We start from the raw sequence: 25,501 nt of genomic DNA, 5'->3' as shown, positions 1-25,501 counted from the left end.
TGAAAGTATGAAATAAAAAATTCATTTTCAGTGACATACAAATTCTCATAGAAATTTCGGGGAAATTTCAAATAAAATTTTGGTGTGAATTTTTAAATATATTTTTTGTATATAGATATTTCAGAAATTAAGAATTTCGCAAAAATAAACGGAAAATTTCGGGAAACTCCTGATGGAAATGATTTAGTATATGAATTTCATTTCGGTACTTCAAACTTATAGAAATTTCGACAGAAATTTGAACAGTCTCGGAGAAATTTCAATCCTTGGGCTTAGATAGGTTACCTGGTATTCTGGATTTTCTTATATAAGTTCTATTAGACTCTGACCTGTTTTCATGGCTTATTACTAATGAAATCATTTCCGATTAAAAAAAAATTTCGTTACTATTTTTAAATATTTTTTTTGATACTTAACTATTAGACCTGTAAATTGACTAGATTCTGTTCCGGATCTGTGGTTATTGGATAAGTTTGGATTGAAAATTTGATCCGTTGATCGGTCAATGATTCAGATCCATTAATCCGTTTATTTAATGGATCAAACAAGGCTTTAGATTGATCCGATTTGTTAATGATCCGGTCCAATTTCATAATAATAAAATATTGTTTTTATTAACATATTATTAGTTTTTTTAAAATATAAAATATTAAGAATATTTTAGAAATTTGGTATCTTAGTTTATTATTCTACGGAATATTTTGATAACGTAATTCAACTTTTGGCGAAAATAAAAAATTATCTTGCTTAATTTTTATTTATTAAAAAATTGCAGTAAAAATTAAATTGGCAATCAAACAAGCAGAAAAATCCTTAAATAATTGACAATCCACAAAGTCACCAAAACATTGGTTTTATTCAATTCAAAACGTACCTTAACATCCAACATAGTAGCCATATTGCTATAGCAGGAAAATTCAAATCATAAGTTTGGGTAATGCCCAAGCATAACAATGCATCGCATGCCCCCTTATTTATTCTAGCAAAGGTAAAAGATAACATAACATAGTCTAGAATTACTAGTACTGAAGGACTGAAACACCAATTAATTAAGCCCGCACTTAATGATGTGCAGTAGGACTATCAACGTGGCAACACTTGTAACTGATAAAAGTCTCCATACTACGCTGGCAATCAGGGCACTTCATCTTCTCTGGAACCTTTCCGTTAGACCTTGGAATGTCCAGACGGCAGCACGGTCGACTAGCCTGACTAATCTGCCCATAATAGGCCTTGAAACAAAACTCAAACCCTTTCTCCTTGACATGGTCCTTCCATTTCTCAAAGTCCTCTACCACCTTCAACACCGAGACACCATGACCTATGACCAACACTGTCGACCCTTTGCTAAGCACGGCCCATCCATTCTCGTTTTTGTAAGAGAGAAGCTTCTGGATTTCTTGACTGACCGAGTCGACCTGCTTGTGGTCTTTGGTGAAGAATAGGCTCTCTACACTGGTCCAGAAGCGGCCTAGACCGCTATGGTCATCTTCTCCTTTGCTGCCTTTTCCAACGCATACCAACTCTAGGTGAATCTTTGCTTCCTTGAAGATTGGATCATTTGCAAGGGTAGTCGCTTTCTTTGTGAATTGCTGAATCCATTCGTTGTCTTTACCGCCATAGAAGAAGATGTACTTATCCTCTTTGATCTGTTTGATTGCCATGATAGTTGAATTGCAAAAGTTCAATTATTAAAAGCATGACAAATTATTTTCATTAAAAAAATGCAAGCATAACAAATTTGATTAAGTGCACTTTATATATATATATATATATAGGCGCATGCGCACACACAATAAATCTTTTTCCTCAAATGATCTGTGATTGTTTTATTATTAAAATCTAACTCCAATTATTTAACTGAACATATAATTAATTTGGTGATAAATCAGCTAGCACTATTCTTTTAATAAATAAGATCTCTTAATAATGTTATATGCGAGTTCAATAAAATGTTACCATGCATTACCTATCGATATAAATTAAAATGAAGATCAGCTTCATGTACTAGACTAGCTAGTTACTTGCAATGGTAAGCCTATCATAGACATAGTGGTGTTCACCTGGTCAGTTGCTGACCAAATAATTTATGCTCAATAACCCTTAGATTTACATCCAAGGGTGAAAAACAAAACACCTCAACTTAAAAATAATTCTCTCCGCCATTGGATTTACATCCAACGGTGATTGGGCATTATTTTCTTGGTCAGCAACTGACCAGGTGAATATTTTCGATCATAGACAACTGTAAAGTAATTCTCCCATTTTGTGAACTTATTTGTCAATGTTAATATATTAATCCCATAATGCAAAAACTGATAAGTAATCGTGGCAAGAGGGAACAGTGAGTTTAAATATGCACTTTGATCGGTTGAGAAGAATTACGTACCCAAGTGTGCACATATGGGTGAGTTCCTTTAACAACGGAGCCAACCCATTTTTCTGCATGAGAATGTGACAGTTCTTCTTCTGTTGTCTCTGTGAAAGGGAAGGCCTTGGCTCCCCATAACCGAATCATGTGGAGAGCGTTAGGGTGTTCGACCTTTCCTTGTGGGTTCATCACCACCACTGTAGGCTTACCCTTGAAATTCCACTCCTCCTTGATGAACTTGATGCCTGCAATAGGTCCAGAGTACTGCACCGTAAGCCACGGCATCTTGTTCTTCAGGATATCAAACTTTTTTCTCAGGTCATCAGTCCATTGCTCCACAATTGGAATCCAGACAATCTTATACTGATTGTCTCTCTTTGTGAACTCGTGGATCGGTTTCAGAATCGAAATGTCATTGTCGGAGATGTCTAGGCTGGTAATGAACAATAACACATTCTTTCTCCTTAGGATGTCGATCTTAACCTGTTAAACCAAATATCTCACAATTACGTACATTCCACTATAGTAGCTGATATACTTCATTGAATGATAGCAGTAAATCAGTAATGTCACTATAGATATGAGCAAACCGTTTGCTTAGCTGAACCATCGATGAGTGGCAGGACATTATCCTTTGTAAATATTAATCCCTTGAAAACCTCCATAATTTCAGTAGGGGTTCGGAACAATTTCAGGATCCTTCTGTAAGTCTCTGCCTCCTCTGCATTATGCAACAATAATAACTCTTCAACATTCATTTCCAAATGCATATTTCAATTAATTAATGATCCGTAAACTAGTAATCTACCAATTTGTTTCCTGCAAACTCTTAGCTGAATCGTTAGCTTGTTAAGGACATAGTGGATTTTTTGAGAATAAGGGGCCAGATCATACTCCTTGTCCCTGTAAACATTGGTAAATATTATAATAAATTTAAGTACTATAAATTAAATGGGTAGATATTTAAAACTGGTACATGATTGTTTTCATTATTCAATGTCCCACAACACAAAGCAGCATATTTACACAGGGTTAATATTTTTTTGTTGTAAATGGATGTGAAATAATTCCGTAAAACGATGGAGAAGAACTTACTCATCACTAGTGAGTATAGTGATCTTAGTGGCACAAGCAACAACAGTGATGATAACCCAATAGACATTAACCGGAATATGATCCAATGCTATAGACAAATTGGGGACATCTTTTGGGTCATAAGTGGAATACTTATTGAACTGGTCAATGCATTCGATCACTTGCAGTATGGCCTTGATCAGATTGTTAAGCTCAAGAATTGATTGCCTGCGCTTGTGCAGTTCTGACTGCTTGAGGAGAACAGGGACTCGTTTGAGGATTGCAATTGATTTGGCAAGGTGGTCTGATTCGCGAAGCTGCGCCAGGAGCCAGAATTCACCATATTCCATAGCAAAAGCTGCTAGGGTCAGTGATGCCTTTGCTTCCCATGAATACTCCGACAGCTTGTTGAGTATTGCCACTGTTGTGTTGTGGGCGATTTCATCACCAGGAGGCTTGCATTGCATCTGAAAAATTCAAATGTCACTATGAAACTATAACAAACAATTTACAATATCTATTGTGAAAATTTTGGATTTTCACAAGTAATGACCTCGCAAGAGATTCCCTTTAGTGTGCACAATGGCACGCTGAAACTGGCTTTGGGGGTTTTCTCCTGTATGTTGTCCACATGCACTTGAGTACCCTGCATCAACCATAAGAATGTAGCAGTCACTACCACAAAAAAAAACAAAACAAGAACAAAAAGGCGTTTTCTAGCAACTAAAAAATCATTGGTCATTCTTCCACGCATTATAATCACAAAATATTTACCTGCACTATTTTATCAACATTTTGGGTTGCACGCTTGAGGATGTTCTCAACAATGACGAATAGAGAATCGTCATCGAAGGATTCATCAGCATGGACATGAGTCGTGTAAATCTCCTCCAAGATCTTCTTGTCAGACATGGCAAACAGACTAAGCTCCCCTGCAATGGTTTTCTGAGTAGTGTGGACTACTGTGGCTACCTTGGTAGCAACATTGTGCGCTAGGCCTAGCATGATGATGGTGGCTTAATGGCAGGGATGGAGAGAACAAGGAATGCAAACTTGTGGCTAATGGTTTGTGTTTGCTTCTTGGTGGTGCTGCTCTTGCAAGATGCTTGCCCTATTTATATAGCCATATTTAGGTTGTATGGTAGTCCCTCAGTGGGCTCCCTTTCTACAAGATCATGCCACGTGAAGGGTGTGGGTTGAGGTTTGAGAGCCAGATAACAAACACGTGAATGTAATGTTGGAACTATAATTAATTGATGTTCGGCCCCGTCTGTAACGAAGTGTTTCACACTTGGGACGAAATCACTTTGTCCCCATTTTTCTATCTCAATCCTGTCTCAATGTTGTAATTGGTTCTCATGAACTAAAAAAATATTTCTTTAATCTTTTGTTCTATTTTTTTAATCATGAGAACCAATCACAACATAGAGACATGATAAAGATAGAAAAATTGAAGACAGGTGATTTGACCATTTGCCATCGATTGTTGTAACCCTCTTATCCAGTGTGCGTTCTCTGCAGGATATTTTTCAATCTTCACTAAACCCACACTCTATATTTTTTATTCCGTCTTCATTAAACCTTTTATCTTCTTCATCAATCCCAACCAAAGGAAACAAATAAAACCTATTATACTGGGGTTTGAGAACCTATAATATGCCTGTGGTTATGAACATTGTGCAATGGCATTTTGATCCTTTGTCATTTTAACTTCTTGCATTACTTCCTGGCTCATAGATCTGTCTTATATACACTTTCACTTCCTCTAGTTGTTTCAAGAACCCAAATTTGATTCTGTTCTCTAGAGAAGTCTAAATGACTTCATTTTCACATCCACTCCTGGTGGTTTATATGACAGTGGATGGGAGCAGGTTCCTTAACATTTGGTTCTGTTTGTTATGGCGATATGGATACATATATTGTACGTATTGCTTAAATTCCTTAATATAGGCAATTTTTGAGTTGAAGCTCTCAAAACCTAGATATAAATCTTAGCCAGTAACCATATTGGAATCTTTTGGTCAGCATAACACGAATTACTTCTCCAGCTTCAGACAATGCAAAATCTCGACAGTACTATTTGGTTTAAATCATGAAAAAAGAAAATGAGAAACTAATTATCTAGCAAATTAAGTTAATTTTTTCTCAAGTAGCAAGCTCTTTCATAAATATTGAATAATACGAAACCCTTGTCTTTGCCTGGTTATACAATGATAAAATATTGGATAATATGATACCCTTGTCTTTGCCTGGTCATACAATTTATCATTGTACATATATAACCTAGATCTATATATCCTACAGGTAGTGAATAGACTCTTTAAATATTTGTAGTGCCATCTATATGCATGTGCGAAAATAATGACTGATTTTAAGTATTGTCTTCAACTACTATAGCTAGACATAAATACTGCAAACTGGTCCAGTACAAATAATGGCTGCAGATGCTTGTACATGCAACCATTTCATTATCTTCATATGGATCCTATGATCGGTTTTCTTGGATTCACATGTTCGGCCTTTCTCTTTCTTTACCAGCATGCAAGTTTTAGTCTTTATTGGAAAAAAAGACACTGCAACTTAAAAATGGATAAGAAACTTTACGCGGTGCATATGCATAGGGTTTGGTTCTACTTTCCTCAATGTGTTTTGCGTGGAATGGGAACACACTTTCTTTTCCTTCTTTGGTCTGAATCCATACACTTTTTCTTTTTCTTTTTAATTGGTTTGGATCCATGTCCTTACTTCTATTGGAGTTTGAAGAACGACACTGTTTTCTTATATATTAGTTGGTAGAACACAAAAATATAGAAGTAAAAATGTAATATTGGGGAGAAAAATAAGAAAATCATAATTACACTTAGAAGTACACAAAGATAATGAATATTAACCTCTAAATAAACTGGGTGGTTACTTTACCAGAATTTTTTTTTTTAAATCAATAAAAAAAAGGGACAATTTTTCTGTCTCCCTTATTAAAGGATGCATGTGAAAACTGATCTGAATGGTAGAAAAAGGCCCAGGCTAGGCAGGTAAGTATCACGTCAATTATAAATCTCAATTATGCTCTGCATTTATATCGCAGATGCGAACTGTGGTTTCTGGTAGTCTTCATGCATCTGGCAGGTACACACCCTTGCCAGGGGACATATAATAATTGGTCGATCGCTCAACAACTTTGCATGTCTTCTTTGGGCTTCTAGGTACGAGATAAATTACGATTTTTTTTTTTTAGCAATGAAGTGAACAAGACAAGTTTGAGAGTTAGCCGTTGTGTGTCATCTCTAGCTCGTGTTACACGTTCTTCTGTGAGTGTTTTAAAGAATTCTGTAAACACGTACAAATAATTAAGAGTTTATATCGACCGATGAAAATATAAGAAATATATATTCAAAAGTAATGATGTAAGAATAAGATTTCATCACTAACAGCTTAATTATCACATTTTCTTTGAGAGTATGGATGGACGCTAGACATCTCAAATCGATTGTCGCAAAAAAATTAATATCATATATTTCTCTATATGTTAAACAATATATATTTATATACACATACTGGCTGGATACTAATTAAACCGCTCACATCGACTGTTGCAAAAGAAGTAGTAAACAAAATATCACTTAATATCATATATTTCTCTATGATAACCAATTTCTGGCACTCGCTTCTTAACATTGATAATTAAAAATTTGTGTGACGGTTTGTTTTGATAACCTTTTTTTTTGCAGTCCTAGCTAGCTACGTTTTCATTTTCAAGTTGGTCTCATTCTCCGTCCATTGCTTTGTCAATTTAATTTCTAGACCTTTGCTTTTACTCCTCATCCGCATGCATAAACCGCAACACTCAAAGTTTGTGTTTGGAGTAGGCATATTTGGCTAACATTTCACATCAATCTTGTTTTTTCTCCCTTTCAGGAGAAGAAAGGAAGAATTGACCATTCATGATATTTAACTTCAAAACTAATCTTCGTTATCTCCGTTTGCAGTTATTTTATGGTCGCAGAATATTGTGTTGTATTATTATATATGCAGTGGTTCAAATCAATAAAATCATAATATCCCTGAAGCTCAATATAAGAGATAAAATAAATAAATAATTTTTTTTTTGAAGAATATCATGTCGATATATATTAATACGCAGGCTAGAAAGGATCATTATATCCTCCCTCTATAAAATAAATAAATAACTTTCTTCCTACCTAGACCAACATGCAAAACCTTTAGAGATCGTCTTTCTCATCGCTACAGCTACTGCAGGTGCCCAAAATTCATGAATTTAGAAAGATGAAGTCACCAACTATACTGAATCAGATGAAGCCCCAACCACTTAGATCATAATAATACCTTTGCAATCCAAAAAAGAACAGATCGCTGGGGAAGAGTCTAGCTAATTGGTGATGGGTTGTTGGTAAGATGGGTAAAGTTATAATACGTTAACATTCCTCATACATGTCATATTACCACTTTGAGGACTCGATCATGTTACCATTTTGATCACTCATGCGGCTAGTAACTAGAAAACATCCTCATGAAGGTTAATAAGGTTCTTGTTATAGTAAAATAAGTTCTCATTTGAGTAATGAAGTCTTAAAAGTGGTAATTTTAGTGGGTTCTTATTTGAGTAATTAAGTCTTAAAAGTGGTAAACGTATGTATGTCATATGTTAGCATATTGTAGAATTTCTTTGGTGAGATAAAGTTTTCTGTGTTGAATAAAAAATAAGAGGAAGAAGATGGAGAATGAAACAAAGGGAGAAGAAGTACAATAATCTAAAGAGGGAGACTAAGAAGAAGATAGAAATGAAAGGGAGAACTGGAATCTCAGTTTTATTTTTTATAGATTGCTTGGATATATTTTTAGAATTTCGACATCTATTTATGTTGTAATGGAGAAGTTAAGAAGGAGAAGGAGAAACCAAAAGGAGAAGGAGAGAGAATGAGAACGAGAGGAATGACAAAAGAAAATTATTGTTTGTAAATAAAATAATTTAAAAAACAAATAAAATATCTTTATTATTTGACATACTCAATGAAGAATAAGTTTTACAAATATAACATTACTACATCAGTCTTGAATGTCAATTTTAACACACTCCATTTAACATTTTGATTGGAGATTCTCAAAAAGGTCATGTTCTATTTGTCATTATAAACTTATTTAAAATGTCAACCAATTACTATGAGCCCATCAGATAGTTTTGCACAAAGTGTAATGTCAAATTATTGAAGTTTATTCAATCGATCTAGCCACTTTTTTTTTTCTTCTGTTTACATCTACATGCGCCCGGTGTGAATTTGTGGGGATGAAGTTATTGGATTGTACATGAATTATGTTATCCATTAATGCATTTTATTTTTCTCACATGAATTTCATGATCTTCTTCGGTTCCCATTAGTTTCACACTTGGATCTGGTTCTGCAAAAACTGGAAGTAAATGTATGTATTGAGGAAAGGAATCTCATATGATCTGGAGTCTTCGTTATTGGGATCTTCTGTGTCATCACAAGTTAATTAAGAGATTTGTATTACTATAGTTAGTCCTATAATTATGGATAGAATTAGCATCTTTGTTGTATAAAACGTTGTAAATCATTCTGAATGAATCGAAGTTATTACATATTATTCACACTATCAAATCTCTTTATGGTATCAGAGCAATCGCTCTTGAGAACCTAGAAATCTACACAAACAAAATACCTCATGGCTGGTGATGAAGAACAACAGGTCATTAAACACAAGAAAGACCAAAGCTCTTCCAAGACCTCAAAACCATGGGAGAATTCCAATGATGGCCACCTACTACTATAGAAGTTGAATTCGATCAAACAGCCTTCAGGCAATCTTGTTGGTAACATTCCTAACTATGAGGAGCTCTAGGGTAAAGCATTTGCCCTCTCACAAGATAATAAAGATGTAACATGGATCCTAGATAGTGGGGCTAGTGACCACATAGTTTGTAATTCGGCTTTCCTCACATCTTTTCAACCTGTGCTCAATCGTACAGTGAAGTTGCCCGATGGTACCACATTACATGTTTCTCACATTGGGACAGTGTCATTTTCTTCACACTTTGTCCTTCATAATGTTCTATGTGTCCCATTGTTTTACCTAAATCTCATCTCCATCAGCAAACTTGCATTTGATTCCTTTTATATCACCATATTTCTTAAACAAGTTTGTTTCATACAGGACCTTCAATCGGGGAGGATGATTGGGACAGGAACTGAAAGTGAGGGACTCTACTGTCTCAATCTGCCAAAGAAAGGAACGTGCAATGTGGTGAACACTAAAACACATGACCTATGGCATCAAAGGCTCGGACATCCATCTAGCAAAGTGTCTTTATTATTTCCCTTTTTGCGAAATAAATCTTGCAATGCAAGTCCTTGTTCCATTTTCCCTTTAGCTAAACAAACTAGAAGACCTTTTCCGTTGAGTGTTTCTTCTAGTAATTCTTGTTTTGATTTGATTCATGTGGACATATGGGGTGGCTACCACGTCCCATCTCTTTCTGGGGCACAATATTTCTTAACCATAGTTGATGATCACTCTAGAAGCACTTGGGTTTATCTCATGCATCACAAGTTAGAAACACGAGCCCTACTCATTCACTTTGTCAATTTAGTTGAGAATCAATTTGGCAAAAGAGTAAAAATTGTTAGGAGTGACAATGGTCCAGAATTTAAATGCAAATAATTTTACTCTTCCAAGGGTATTTTACATCAGACCAGTTGCATCAACACGCCCCAACAGAATGGCGTCGCTGAGCGCAAACACAGGCACTTGTTAAACGTTGCTCGTGCACTTCTCTTTCAATCAAACTTGCCTAAACCATTTTGGGGGGATGCCATACTCACCGCTGCCTATCTAATAAATAGGACACCGACACCAATTTTGCAAGGTAAAACACCTTTTGAAAACGTTATTTCACAAATCACCAAACTACTCTCATTTGCGTGTTTTTGGTTGTCGTTGCTTTGTGTCTACTCATCCACTCCAGCCCAGCAAGTTTGATCCACGCTCTACTGAGTGTATCTGTAACGTCCCGTATCTCAATTACCCGTTTACTAGTCATTTGGACGGTAAACGACCTTTATTTTCAGTTTTAGTGGCCCTAAAAGTTGACTTTTTGTTCGGGTCAAAATTTGAGAAAATTTCCTTCATGAAAGTTGTAGAGGACGTTAAACGGCGCATGCATATGTGGTACGTAGAAATCGGAGTTCGTATGCGAAAGTTATGAGCGAAATAAGGAAATTACTGTTTATGGTAAGTAGTATATATTTGAAAAAGTTACTGTGGCTGGTAAGTTTTTCTTTCTTCTTCTCTCTCCTTCCTCTCGCATTTTCTCCCTCCCCTCGGCGCTCTCTGCAACTCCGGCCATCTCCCTCTTCCGGCCACCTAGGAGCGAACAACCGGCACTGGTCGACTCCTCTACTCCTACCCAACCTCCCCACGGCGGTAACTCACGGCGGCTTGGCCGGAAAATGACGCATCGGGTCCTTGAAGTTTCACTGTAGCAGTTTGGAATTTCCATCGATTTCCGGCGATTCTGGCCGTCTCCGGCCACCAAACCGGCGTCGAAGATTTAGTTTTTGCCGGTGATCATTTCCCCTAAGGTCATTCACTTCAATTTGCAGCGTGGAGGACGAATCGAGGAAATTCCCAAACCTAGGGTTTGGAATTTCTGGGTTTTCTTCACTGGTTGATTTCGACTGTTTCAAGGTAAAATTAGATTGTGTTGTAGTTGAGAAAAAGATTGGGTGTGTTGAGTAGTTGTTCCTGCCAAAATTTGGTGGCCATCGGAGGTGGTGGCCGCGGCGCGTGGGCCCCACGAGCCGTCAATGTAGGTCACTCGTGGAGGCGCGTAGGGCTGCTTTTTAATTTCAATTTTTAGCCTATTAAATTCTATAATGGTTGTAGAGGTTGAATATATGATTTTGGTTAATTTTGGGAGAAGTTTGACATGGATTATGAATTTCCAAAGTTTGGGAGTTTCGGTTATTGATTTGTGGGAATCCGACCTTCGGATTTCCCTTGTTCCGATATGGAATACATTAATCGACGGATGGATATTAATGGTGAAGTTTGGCATGAATCCGGAAAGAAATGGAGATGTTGGAGTACGTAGGGTTTTTGGGATTTGTTTTGAATCGTAAACATTTATCGAATTGTTGTTTACCGATTATATTTGTGTACAGGACGTGATACTGACCTATCGCTCGACGAGGATCCTTACGCTTGGATACCACGTTAGCCGTATAACGTGAGTGGACTTTTGTTTTCAAATAAGTGATGCATGCATTTATTTATTAAAGTATGTTCTATTTAGTTAACATATTACTTTCCGAGCATATGAATTGATTTCGGAATTTGATTGCGATTTATCTCGTGGATTTGCTTTCAATAATGATTTTCATGAAGTATTTATGATTTATACCGATTGTGAATTTCGGTTATTAAGTTGTTATGCTCGGATTCGAATTTATAATTGATGTTGATTTTCGACGAATTATTTTCGATGTGATTTCCGGATTTATACTATTTATATTATATTTATATTCGTTGATTTGAGATTTTATTTTCGAAATGAGTTTTCGATGAAGTAAATCTTCATATTTATGTATCGACTTTAGATTTTGGCATTGGGAATGCCTTATTGATAATCTAATTATTCTTTTAGCGTGTGGGACACGCTGTTGACTTATGAGACCTTTTATTAGAATTTCCGGGTACTGTTGGGAATCGTACCCGTGTTTTCTTTATTCGTGGGACATGGGGAAGCCTTATAGATTTATTGGATTTGAATGGTTTTTACCCACAATACCTGGGTCGCTATATTTTATTGCTAGCTAGCCTATTAGTACTCCTCCCTACTTACTATGTGTTCGTGGGTGAGTAAGAGCAGAGCATGGGATGCTCTAGAGTGTGGGACACTCCGACCCGAGCCTGGGAGGCTCCTTTCTTTCGTATGGTGAAATTTCTTCCCCATATTTTATCGTTGCTTGACTGGCGGGGTTAGTCTGTTTTTCATTATAGCCAGCGGGGCTGGTCTTATCTTCTTGAGAAACGGTATTTCGATTTTACAATATATATTTTTTTCGAATCTTGTGACTAGCGAGGCTAGTCGGTTTACCGTTTGAAATCCTTGGATTTAAAGTTAAATGTGTTTTACCATTTGTGTATGCATCGAGTTTTTAAAGGAATAAATGTGGGAAAGTATGAAATCCTTTTTCTTTTAAATTGTTTATTTTTGTCCACTCACGCTAACGTTTTTATGTACTTTTCCCTGGGCCCTTTGGTTTCAAATGCCCAGTTCGTAGAGTAGCTGGTTCGGCATACTAGGATTCGAGGCATAGCATCTGCAGCAGTCGTTTTCATATTGTAGGTTAATCGTTGAACCTATGAGTATTATGAATTCCTTCTATCTTTTAGATTGCTCTGATAACCTGTGGGACAATTATTGTAAAGTTTGGGTTATGTTGTATTGTTCGGATTTTACTTGTAAATTGTAAATTGTGGAGTTGTTGGATTTTGAGGAGCAGGGTGGCTCCAGGAGATTATGGATGATTTGTTAGAAGTGTGATTGTAATTCTATAGGTTTTGGGTAGTCCATTTTTAGGGGTAACTCTGCTGAATTTTGGGTAGAGTTATTCCTAAGGTGGGCCCCACAGGGCCACCTCGGATTTCAGGGTGAAATTCGGGGCAGGTCCTGTCAACTCTTCCTTGGTTACCCTCATGGTCAAAAGGGATATAAAGTCTATAGCCTGAAAGATAAAAAAATGTTAGTCTCACGAGATGTTATATTCTTTGAAACCGAGTTTCCTTATCAATTCAAACTCTCCACATCTTCGCCTTCTGTCAGTTTTCCAACACCTCCTCAACTCTTTCCTTCTTTATCTACCTCACCTCACATTGATGACGATCAAATCTCCACAAATATCACTCGGAATCAAATCTTGATTCTAATTCCATAACTTCCGCTGATATTAATCCCACAAATCACTCGGAATCAAATCTTGAATCTAATCCCACAACTTCCGCTGATATCAATCCCACAAATCACTCTGATTCAAATATTCCACCATCTCATTTTCCAAATACGTCACCACCAGAATTATCCGTATCCCCAAGATGCAATACCTCATTCTTCATTGCCACAACCACGAACATCGTCACGGCCAACTAGAACTCCAACCACATTGCAAGGCTTTCATATTGAGGCAGCCCTTCCTTCACGTATTGCACCATCATCTTCCACGAGCGAGGTCACTCATCCAGGTACCCCTCATTCTATTGCTCATGTTTTATCCTCTGATAGACTCTCTCCTACACATAAAGCTTTCACTGTTAACATTACACTCGAAAAGGAACCTAGATCTTTCTCTCTGGATGTCCTTGAACCATGATGGAGAGAAGCTATGGACAAAGAGATTCAAGCTCTTCAAGAAAACAAGGCATGGAGTTTAGTGCCTCTCCCCCCTGACAAGAAACCAATCAGTTGCAAGTGGGTTTACAAGATCAAACACAACCCAGATGGCACAGTAGAGAGGTATAAAGCTCGTTTGGTTGCAAAAGGTTATAGTCAAGTTGCAGGGATTGATTACCGCGAGACTTTTGCTCCGGTGGCCAAACTAACAATAGTTCGAGTGTTACTCAGCCTTACAGCTCTTCAAGGTTGGCATCTTCATCAACTAGATGTCCACAATGATTTCCTTAACGGTGACCTCTATGAAGATGTGTACATGAAGTTGCCTCCTGGTTTCAGACGAAAGGGCAAGAATAGAGTTTGCAAGTTACACAAATCATTGTATGGCCTCAAGCAAGCATCGAGGAGTGGTTTTTGAAACTTTCTGGTCCTCTCAAGGCTGCCGGATTCAATCAGTCTTGGTCTGATTACTCACTCTTCGTCTGACACACTCAAGGTAGATTCACAGCCTTGCTAGTCTATGTTGACGATGTTATACTGGCAGGAAATAACTTACAAGACATCATGGAGACAAAGCACTTCCTTGCGAGTCATTTCAAGCTCAAAGATATGGGTCAGTTAAGGTACTTCCTTGGAATAGAGGTGGCAAGGTCCAAGCAAGGCATTAATTGTTTTATGCCAACGAAAGTATGCATTAGAGGTCCTTGAAGATGCAAGCTTCCTAGGCGCTAAACCATCTCGATTCCCAATTGTTCAAAACTTGGTGCTAACGCAAGGTGAAGGGGTCGTTTTAAAGGATGCCTCTCAGTATCGCAGATTAGTTGGAAGGCTCATATACCTCACAGTCACAAGACCAGACCTCGTGTATGCTGTACATATCCTAAGTCAATTTATGGATAACCCTAGACAACCTCATCTAGATGTAGCTTACAAGGTGTTGAGATATGTTAAGCAGACACCATTACAAGGAATACTTTTGCCTTCCACCGGACAATTGGAGATCAAGGCGTATTGTGATGCAGATTGGACACGTTGCAAGGACACAAGAAGATCAACTACTGGCTACTGTATTTTCTTAGGCAACGCACCCATCTCATGGAAAACAAAAAAGAAAGGAACAGTGTCTCGTTCTAGTGCAGAAGCGGAGTACAGATCTATGGCAACAACATGTTGTGAGATTACGTGGCTTCGAAGTTTATTAAGAGATTTGAATGTTAAACATGCACATGCAGTTAAATTGTTCTGTGATAATCAAGCTGCCATTCATATAGCATCAAATCCCGTCTTCCACGAACACACAAAGCATATTGAGATAGATTGCCATGTTGTGCGGGAAAAAGTACAGAGGGGGCTAGTCAAAACCATGCATATTCGAACAAAGGAACAACCAGCTGACTTGTTCACCAAGCCACTAGGTTCGAAGCAATTTTCAGCACTATTGAGCAAGTTGGGTGTAATTAACATACACTCCAACTTGAGGGGGAGTATTGAGGAAAGGAATCTCATATGATCTAGAGTCTTCGTTATTGGGATCTTCTGTGTCATCACAAGTTAATTAAGAGATTTGTATTACTATAGTTAGTCCTATAATTATGGATAGAATTAGCATCTTTGTTGTATAAAACGTTGTAAATCATTCTGAATGAATCGAAGTTATTACATATTATTCACACCATCAAATCTCTTTAGTATGTACGTTCTTTTATGTTTAAGACACAAACACATGATTAAGGAGGGCAAAAGCTGATCATATGCTACCCAGATAAGCTACAATTTCAGACTCTATTAGGAAATTTAGGCCCGCGCGATGCCGCAAATTTTTTGGTCAGTAAGTCTTATACACTCATAGTTTATTCCACCAGTACATGGCAAAATTACTCGCTTCAAAAAAAAAAATTTGATCAAAATAATTATAGAAAGAGGAGCAAGATTCAAACCAGCACAAACCGCCAAGCTCAAACTTACTTCACTGCGATAAGCCGACTTGGGATGGTTCTAACAATTGAGTTTATGGTGCAGATGGTCCAGACTCAGAGTTCGAAGTAAACGGGAAGAGTTGAAGGAAATAGGAATAAAAATAAACCTTGAATGATGAAAGAGAATAAAAAATTAATGCATTAGAACTCACCTAGGATTTGTTCTGGGAGTCGATTATACCACAATAGAAGAAACATTCAACCCCAGAATCAACAACCCCCCATAAGATATTATAATACGCAATACCCACATACAAAAACTCCATGTGATCGACGAAAACTCAAAGCAAAAGACCTTGAGACATTGGTTGCGTAGCAAAATCTCAATCCCAATTCTCCACCTCTTCTTTTCTTCTCGTCCCCCTTTTCTTCTTCTCTCCCTTATTCCTCTACTCTCTTTTCTCTGCTCGAATTGTGCTTTCCACCACTTCCAATCGGTGCCAAAACAACACAACTCGAGGTAGGGGAAAAACAGTACAATCACTTAGAGGAATGCTGTTCATGGGACTCTAGCGCTTTAGTATATAGTATAATATATATAGATAAGAGAAAACATACTACTGCAATTTATGAGAGACCATACTACTGCAATTTTATGAGAAAACATACTACTGCAATTTTGTCACAGCTTATCTAGTTTGGTGTCTTTTGTTCCTTACTATTACCTTTCGTGTGCTAGAAATATAAGAAAACTTGAAGAAGATGATGAAAACCCAGAAGAGAGAGAGAGAGAGAGAGTTTTGTATATTGATTCTTAAACAAGCCTTTGTATTACAGAACTATGATTCTTTTTTTTCTTTTTCTTTTGGGTCTGTTGCAACAGAACTAATGAACTATGTTAAAAATTACAATTTGTTTTTGTTTACAACTACATATCCTACATTGACTTGACTTTGGGTGATTTATCCCTTTTAGAGTATCTTTAGCAATGTTAGCCATTTTTTAGTCAAATTTTAGCCAAAGCAGCTAAAAAACCATTTTAGCTAGCCACTTTAGAAATACGTCTGTAACAGTGCTCTCTATTTTAACTAATTTTGAATTTATATTACTTTTTAAATGAAGATTAAATAGTTTAAATGTATTTATAATTTATATAAAATAACTCAAAAGGAATGTTTTAAATTATAGAGAGGCTCATCTCGCTCTCTATATTTAGGAGCGAGATAGCTAAAAATTATAATGGAAAGCCACTTATGAGTCTGGTTGACTTGATACCCATTTACGCAAGCATACGTATCGTTGTCAAGATAGGGAAATATTGTGTCCAAAGTTATCGTTCCACGGAGATTAGTGGCTAACCCACAATCCTTAGGTAGTCGGAACAAGAGTCACTAAGCAAACAAAAGAAAAATAAAGTAAATAAAATAAAAACGCTAATCTAAGGCACCAAGCCTTAGCAAAAACCAAAGCCTAATCAAAACTAAGAACCTAGTGGTGGCTATTTACAATGAGGTAAAAATTGTCATTCAAAATTGTGATTTTATTTTTCTAAAAGACTAAACCAAAAACTAAATGAACAACAACAATTAAAAATGAAGAAAAATGAAATAGAGAGATTTTGGGTACTAGGGATCACTCTCTAGCAATTTCAATGCAACAAACATATTTCAAGCAAACAAACATATCTTCATGAGAACCAAATCCCGTACTTAATGCCGGTCAAGGCCACTAAGCCGAATTTCCTTGAGGTATTCACATTTTCGGTTAGGACAAATATGAACTCTCTAACTCATGAATTAGTACCTTATACCAGGGCTACCAGAACATGAACTAAAGGCGTAGAGCTCTAGAAATTAGGGATTTAAGCATGCAATAGTTAAAACCTAGAATATAACGATTACGTAGTTCTCTACCTAATGCCGGTTAAGGCCACTAAGTCAATTTTTCTTATTTGGTATCCATTCTTTCGGTTAAGGCAAGAATGAACTCTCTAACGCTAATCATTATGCCTTGTTAGGGCCACAACATCTAGGATTAAAGGCAAAGGGCACAAGAAAATAGGAATCTAGGCAATCATTAATTCTTGATTAAGTAACTACTTGACACACCACACTAATTACGTGAAGCTAGTGAACAAAAGAACCACCAATTGTATCACACATCACAAATCTCAACACATAACAAAGAGAGTGGTTAATTCCCTAAATTCATACATCAAGAATCAATTAACATAGTAATTAGAGTGCACCCATATGAAAATACATTATTTATCACTTGAAAAATATGTCAATTACATCAAAATTGAGCTAGAGTTAGCCCCCAAAAGTAATTAACTACTCACAACCCACATTCATGAACATCAAAATTACAAAATTCAAATAGCAAAGAGTAGAGAATTATAGGACAAAACAAGGATAGTTGATAGGAGCATAAATGCGACAAATATAGTGTGCAATTCTTTACACTTTTCTTAGTTATTTCCTTTAAAAAGTCAGTTTTAACTTTGTTTTCTTTTTAGGTAGTTTGTGGAGTGATTCAAGAGAAATAGGAGCTTAAAGGGAGCAACGAAGCCATGGATCATGAATTACTGATGCAAAGGACCAAGTTTGATCAACCGTTTGGCCGGAAATTACAAGGGAAGTCCACGGAAATCTTTGTGCAAAACAGTTGCTGCAAAGCAGAAAACTGCAGTTTCAGAATCAGCTTTATGGGAACAGTTTTGAGGAGCAATTCTTGCATTCTTTCAGTTGCATCTTTGTAGAAAGGGCCAGCGATCCTTGAATACAGGATGTTATAATTCAACTACAGCTAAAGAACGGGTCAGAAGTGTCAACGAGGCAGTAGGAAACCAAGCTCAAATTTGGTTTCCTGATAAGGCAGAAACTGTCAGCTTTTCACGAACCTTTTTGGGAGATCTGTTCCGGCGATTTACTTGGAGTTTTTCCAGAATATTGTTGATCAATCTAGAATATGTGATGTCATAGAACACGTGGGAGTCAAGAACCATCCAGAAAATTGTCAAGACGAAGTCGTTCCTTGTGCAAGAAGGAAGCTTCAGAGTCAGAAATCGAATCCTAGTCAAAACATGGCATAATGGCCGAGACTCTTCTTTGGACGGATTTCTAGGGCATTTTTGGAAGGTTATTGATGCTTCAAATATCAAGGAGAGTTCTAGAATGATCCCTCAAGATTTTGGGAAGACTACTAAGGCTTGAAAATCATTTAATTGTGCACCAAGTAGAGGAATCCTCAAGCAACTAGGGGAGGCTTTCAAAGCAGAATTGGAAAAGGAAACTTGGGTTGTGTATTCCATATATATAGAGGCTCTGAACATGTTGAAAAGCACCACTCTACAGCTCCATCTTCTGCTCCCAAACCCTAGTACACAAATTAAGTCTTAAAATTCCCAAGTCTTCAAGAGCAAAAACCATGCACATCATCATCCATCTTCCATCAAGCTTCGCCGTGAACCATCTTGAAGAAGTGCCTGCATCCAAGGCTGCCTAAAAGTGAATTCGTGGCTCTCATACTCTCCCTTTTATGGTTTTTATCATCTTGTAATTTAATACTCATGTTTTTATTTGTTGAATTTAAGACGATGTGTGGCTAGTTACTTTTTGTTAGGGGCGAAGTTTGAAGCCCCAATTATGTAGAACATATGTTTGTTTAAATCTAGTTTCTTGATCTTTGGTATGGATTGGTTGTTTAATTCTGATTGATTGAAAACTTTTGCATGTGTTTGTTTTATGGTGGCCAACATAGGATTTATGCGTGTAATTAGAGCAAGGTTTAGAAAATAATTCACTTAATCATCTTGTTTTCTAATCCACAAGTATGCAAGGCTTTGGACAAAAGTTGATGTTTTAAACAACTAGAAGAGCATGCATGCTAGGCAGGCGTTCCACACTAGACTACAACTCTATAATCAATCGTTTCCATGAGATCTTAATGCTTCAAATATGTTGACACTATATGTGTTGTTGATAGGATAGCATTTTATACCTTGATTGCATGTTTGATAGGCTTAGCTATTGTGCGTTCACGTAGACTAAGTAATTAGGGAAACATTAATAAAGGACATGATCTGCTCCCACTTGTTTCTTGGTCGATTTCTGTTCATGCCTTAGTAATTGAAACTAGGTTAATTGTTAATTTAACATTGTTCGAAAATAATTGGCGGCGGATTTCCAAGTCTCTAACGTTTTTGTCACGCCCCTGATTTTACACACATGAAAATCGATATATATAATCTCATAATTATACATGCGTGCACGTTCAGTCATCAATACAAAATACCTGGAATCTTTTTCCCTTTAAACCAAGTACATACTGATGCCCTGAACCCTCAAAATTAATATACACTCGCTCCATAGAGTTATATATTACACAAGCTTACGAATTAAATTGTCAACAACAAGATAAGACGTAAATGCTCCTCAGAGCTCACTACAAGCGGAAGTCTTAATAACGGTAAAGTCACAAAATTGGCTTCCTACCGTAAAGCTGCTAGCTCGCTGCCTCAGTTTCAGCCACGATTACCCTGACCTGCAGGATTTTCCCCTACACCGTTTGAATGGTGTACCGGGTTGCCACACAACAAACTTGGTAAGCTTTTGCAAGCCCGTATGAGTAACTCAAACCACACACAACTCACACCAATCACGAGAATAACTCACACGAATCACGTTTAAATCAATAAACAAAGCACGAGATAAACTCACTCAAATCACATTTAAATAAATAAACAAAGCACGAGATAAACTCACTCAAATCATGTTTAAATGAATAAACAAATCATGGGATAAACCCACACAAATCACGTTTAAATCAATAAACAAATCACGGGATAAACCCACACAAATCACGTTTAAATCAATAAACAAATCACAGGATAAACCCACACAAATCACGAGATAAACTCACACGTTTAAATCAATAAACAAGCACGGGATAAACCCACACAAATCACGAGATAAACTCATACGTTTAAATCAATAAACAAGCACGGGATAAACCCACACAAATCACGTTTAAATCAATAAACAAATCACGGGATAAACCCACACAAATCAAGAGATAAACTCACACGTTTAAATCAATAAACAAGCACGGGATAAACCCACACAAATCACGAGATAAACTCACACGTTTAAATCAATAAACAAGCACGGCGGACAGACTAGAGCTCTAACTGATAGTATTCACTAACCCGGCCAAAGGCGTGAAGTCTTGATTTTCCCACCCACAATCACATTTCGTGACCCACGATCCTTGACTCGTAAGTCTTTGGACCCGCGGTATAAATACCAAAACATTAAAGGAGTCACAATGGACCCAAAATGTTACACGAATCTAAAATGAAAGATTCTCCGTAATTGATCCCTATCAATTACTCCCGGTACAAGACCCACATTTAAATAAACCACCCGCGAACTAAAATGTTCCTCAAATACACAAATCACAACGCTTTTCAAAACAAATCGAAATCAACATTTCCACAATAATTTGTTTTCCAAAAGCCACAACCCAAAACAATAAAAAGCATCATTTCATGCATATTGTTTTCACAAATCCACAAACCCACCAATACATATTTATTTCACGTAAATATATATATACGTAGTCATCCGCTCAGGAATGCCTACTGATACCAACTATAGTTTGCAGTTAACTAAATAACTCTCAAAACAATATGGTGAACCCGTTCGTGAATGAACTTCGTGAGATTACTCACCTCAGAATCCCCTGCGTCTTCTATACAAAACTGAACTAACAATATCACCAACAACTCGTCCAATTCACCTTTAGAAGCACCTAATCACCAATGATCTCAATCAGTAACGATTCACATTTGATTTAAGTTCGAAACCCCTGTTTTGAACTAAAATCCCCAAAGTGGCGCCAATCGAGGCAAAACCACATCCAAGACCATCCAATGTCTCCAGAATACATCTACGACCGATGTGACCAAACCACAAGTCGATCGGACGCTCGAATCCTCACGGAACGAGTAATTTCACCGATATGAAACGGCAAAAATCATAACAATTCCATACGAACTCCAAAATTTGCATATTATATATCGAAACGCTCGTATCAACGAGTAGAACATATATAACACTAAAAACAGTTCCTTAAGTTTTTGGAACACCGCCGGAACGCAGCCACAGGCGGTGGCGCTCCGCCGCCGGCCAAAACTCAATATTTCACAAAACTCCCAACATCAAAGTTCTTCATCTAAGCATGCTTGTGAACTTTCATAACTAGCTCGAAGTCAGAAAACAAGCATAAAGGGTCGAAAACTACCTCACAAGCCGTGAACAGTAATCCAATCCGAGTTGAACAAAGTTTCACGTGAATCGATCCAAACAACCACCAAGGATCGATCAAGGAGGCTGCTCTGAGCTCCCCATGCTCAACTTGAAGCCCCGCCGACGTCGGAACAAGGATTTCCGACCGGATCCGAAAACACCAATCTGTACCTCCTTCTATCGCCACCACCATCGAGAATCGGTGCTAGAGAACACCACAGGGAGGAGCGCACGGAGGAGGCGAACTGATCTGGAAAGTCTTGTTGCCGGAGATGGCCAGAGCTCTTCAGAAAAACCGAGTCTGATCACCTGGTTCGAGTCGGGTTGAGCGCGGGTAATGAGAGAGAACGGAGGATTCTGATTTTCCGGAAATGGTAAAACTGAAAATGGAAATAGTAAGTTTCCGAAAATGGAAACTCCTACACTACACCAATTTTGTTATCATACAATGGCAGAAAACCGTTGTGTGATTTGAAGACCCACCGTTGTAGAGTGAGCCGTTGTCTGATGAAAAATCAGACAACGGTGGAACACAGTTGTGTGATAAACACACAGACAACAGGTATGTGTTATAACTGTTGTGTGATAGCTCGGCAGATGGCTCAGCAGATGCCCAGAGCAGCTGCGTAGCAGTTGAGGGGCGTCTTCAGACAACAGTGCCAGTTTGCAACTGTTGTATGTTAAGCATGTCAGACAACATTTTTTTATTTTGTCTGTTGTCTGATTGCTCTTCAAACTTCAGTTCTTAGACTATATCTGTTGTGTGATTAACTTTAGGACAACAGAGTTCAATTGCTTCTGTTATGTGATTAACTTGTAGGACAACAGAGTTCAATTAATTCTATTGTCTGAGTGTAAATCAGAAGACACTGATTCGTTAAAAACCGATATGTGATATGATTGATTGCAATGTATTTCTGTCCCATTTTTGGCCATTTAGACAACAGGCAGTGATCATTATATCTAATCTGTTGTATGATCATTTGAACATCCCATTCTGGAATTAGATTGTGCATTCATTTGTTCCATTTACGTACAAAATGAACAGTAGGTCATCAAATACAAACATTGTAAACCATCAAATGAGTAATCTAAACACTTTAGGCTCCATGTAGAAGCTGATTGTATGCTCATCTTTGAATGCATCCTCACCCCACAAGATTTATAGCTGTTGCCTATATATGTTCAAATAGTAAGAGATTTAAATCTATTAGTCAGCAGAGGAATCTTTTGCCCTTTTGTTCCAAGGCCTCGCCTAGCAATTGGTAGGCGCACAAAAGGTTCAGGTGTAATATCTGTCGGAGCATGCAATGGAACAACATCTGGAGGGATAACATGGGGTGGGGGTGGCAATGCATTCTCTGCCCCATTTCCATTTGCGTCGTTTTCTACATTTGCGCCATTCTCTCCATTTGATCCATTTCCATAGGGCTCAAATGAATCCATAGCCTAAAAATGCACCAAAAGATATTAAAAAGTAAACATTAGTAGAAGGTAATTTCATTAGGAAAAAAAGAGCATGAATGATTAAAATTTCATTTATACAAAGGATAATTTGGAAAACAGACTGAACTCCCCAAGTATAGCACCAGAATAGCTAAAAATGCACCGTGTTTATATGCATCTATGAAGACCAAGAAAACCCCTTTCAAATCTAAAACAGTTATACAAAAAATAATCGAAAGGGTTTGATTTCCAAGTCGAAAAAACATGAACTAAAACCATAAAAATTGCCGGAAATACCCAAAATCCTACAAACATACTCATAAGCATTCTAAGAGTAACAATAAGCTGCATGCTTGAGACAATTTCAGAAAACTGGTAACAAGAAAGAAAAATTCACCAACAACTATTCTTTCAGTGATTTTAAGCACAACTTTTCAGATTTCAAGTAGACATGCAAATATACTATTTTGCATAGTTTCATGCTATTCGTAGTTCAAATGGATGGTCAAACAAGAATCCAAAGTGACTGAAATGCTAAATTCTGCAGAAATCCTGAAACAGTGCAGTAACTTCAAAATAGCATAAGTATCTCATTTTAACTCCTTTTTTCACGAAACCATGTTCAAAATGATCATTGAAGAGTCTCCTTTAAGATATCAAAAACTGAGAGAAAAACAAGAAGTATAGGTTTTTCGAAAATCATGAAATGCCCCACTGGTTCAGCTTGGGTGTCAAACGCAGGAAGAGTCAGAACATCAAAACAGGCTTAGCCAATAAACATAACCAATAGCTACCCCAACTATCGAGCTCAACATATCAACGATAGATAAGCAAAAAAAAAAAAACACATTGAAGGAAATCACTACTGACCTCTGCCTTAGCATGGACAATCTCTTGAAGCTCATAAGGGAATAATGAATTGGACTTTTGTTGAAGGCTCTTCAAAACATGGTTGGCTGCGTCTTGAACTTGAGGATCATGAGGCTGCACATCTTGCCATCCTGGAGCCTGCCCACCTGATCAAAACCCAATTCAGTCCCATACCCAGTTCTGAATAATATAAATTCTGGAAATGGTAGAATAACTCCTAACAAGGTTTAGGGTCATTTTTCAGTCATGTATACCACAGCTGTTGGCGACCGAGCCTACCATTTTTGTATGAATGCATCTTAAATTAGATGTCTTACATCTACCCAAAAGTTTAAAGCTTCAAATATTGGACTCCACACAATGGAAAAATCAATAAATAGGCAGAAAGAGATAGAGATAGGAATTATCATTGATATGATTTGGAAACGCAAGTACACTACAACACCTTAGTAACTAGTGTTTGTATCAACAGAGAAAAGAAATACTAATAGCAACATGGCATATTTACACCCAATTCATGGAAAATTGGTATACTACAAACCCATATATTTAGAGAGGTGAGGCTCCATCTGACTCGGATTGAAGGTACCTTTATTATTCTTATGCAGTTCAAATTCAGTCTCTTCTACTACAAACCATTTAATTAGACCTTGTTCTTAACATCGAGACATTTGTACATAAAAAAGAATCATAAGATACAACTCACCCTCTAATTTATGCGAGATCACTAGTATATTCATAGCTAAGAGAGTAATAGAAGTAAAGCCTTGATGCCAGGACATCAATAGTTCTCAAGTACATGTTCTTTAGTCATGAAGCCATGAAGAACAATCAGAAACATGATACCTGATAAACAGGTGAAAGAAGAGAAAGGAAGAAACTGTTGTAAAGAAATGGATAGATTGCTGTCTGTCTACCTTATGTACTGCTGAAACTTCCCCCTTGCATCAAATATAGAGAGCATCCCTCACATCATCCAACCAGTCAAGAATCCATCAACAATTACTTATTAGCCAACAATGAAAACTGCAATCCAACCAAATCTGTATTACAGGGATAACACACCATTTAATATTTATAGGAAAGA

General features: G+C 37.2%; 1 protein-coding gene and 1 long non-coding RNA gene across 2 annotated transcripts; both read right to left on the bottom strand.

Moving 5' to 3' along the window:
• Nucleotides 1-837: 837 nt before the first annotated feature.
• LOC112196063 (protein SIEVE ELEMENT OCCLUSION B) lies at nt 838-4,548 on the bottom strand. Its single transcript, XM_024336345.2, has 7 exons — nt 4,220-4,548; nt 3,999-4,091; nt 3,467-3,912; nt 3,180-3,274; nt 2,962-3,092; nt 2,390-2,854; nt 838-1,649 (listed from the first exon to the last, which is right to left on the bottom strand). The coding sequence occupies exons 1-7, from the start codon at nt 4,448-4,450 to the stop codon at nt 1,062-1,064; spliced, it is 2,049 nt and encodes a 682-aa protein (XP_024192113.1). The 5' UTR covers nt 4,451-4,548; the 3' UTR covers nt 838-1,061.
• Nucleotides 4,549-23,074: 18,526 nt separating this feature from the next.
• Nucleotides 23,075-24,670, bottom strand: LOC112198662. Its single transcript, XR_005810200.1, has 2 exons — nt 24,415-24,670; nt 23,075-23,547 (listed from the first exon to the last, which is right to left on the bottom strand). It is a non-coding gene; the product is annotated as an uncharacterized LOC112198662 (long non-coding RNA).
• Nucleotides 24,671-25,501: the final 831 nt, after the last annotated feature.

The sequence above is a fragment of the Rosa chinensis genome, chromosome 4, assembly GCF_002994745.2.
Source record: "Rosa chinensis cultivar Old Blush chromosome 4, RchiOBHm-V2, whole genome shotgun sequence".
NCBI classification, from domain to species: Eukaryota; Viridiplantae; Streptophyta; class Magnoliopsida; order Rosales; family Rosaceae; genus Rosa; species Rosa chinensis.
Note: the sequence above shows the minus strand (reverse complement) of the source record. Positions and strands in the feature narration are given on the sequence as shown.

Coding starts and splice junctions, on each gene's coding strand:
- LOC112196063 (XM_024336345.2), bottom strand. CDS start 4,450: ATGCTAGGCCTAGCGCACAATGTTGCTACCAAGGTAGCCACAGTAGTC. Junction 3,913..3,998: donor TAAAGGGAATCTCTTGCGAG/GTCATTACTTGT, acceptor TGAATTTTTCAG/ATGCAATGCAAGCCTCCTGG. Junction 3,093..3,179: donor AGTTTGCAGGAAACAAATTG/GTAGATTACTAG, acceptor TGCATAATGCAG/AGGAGGCAGAGACTTACAGA.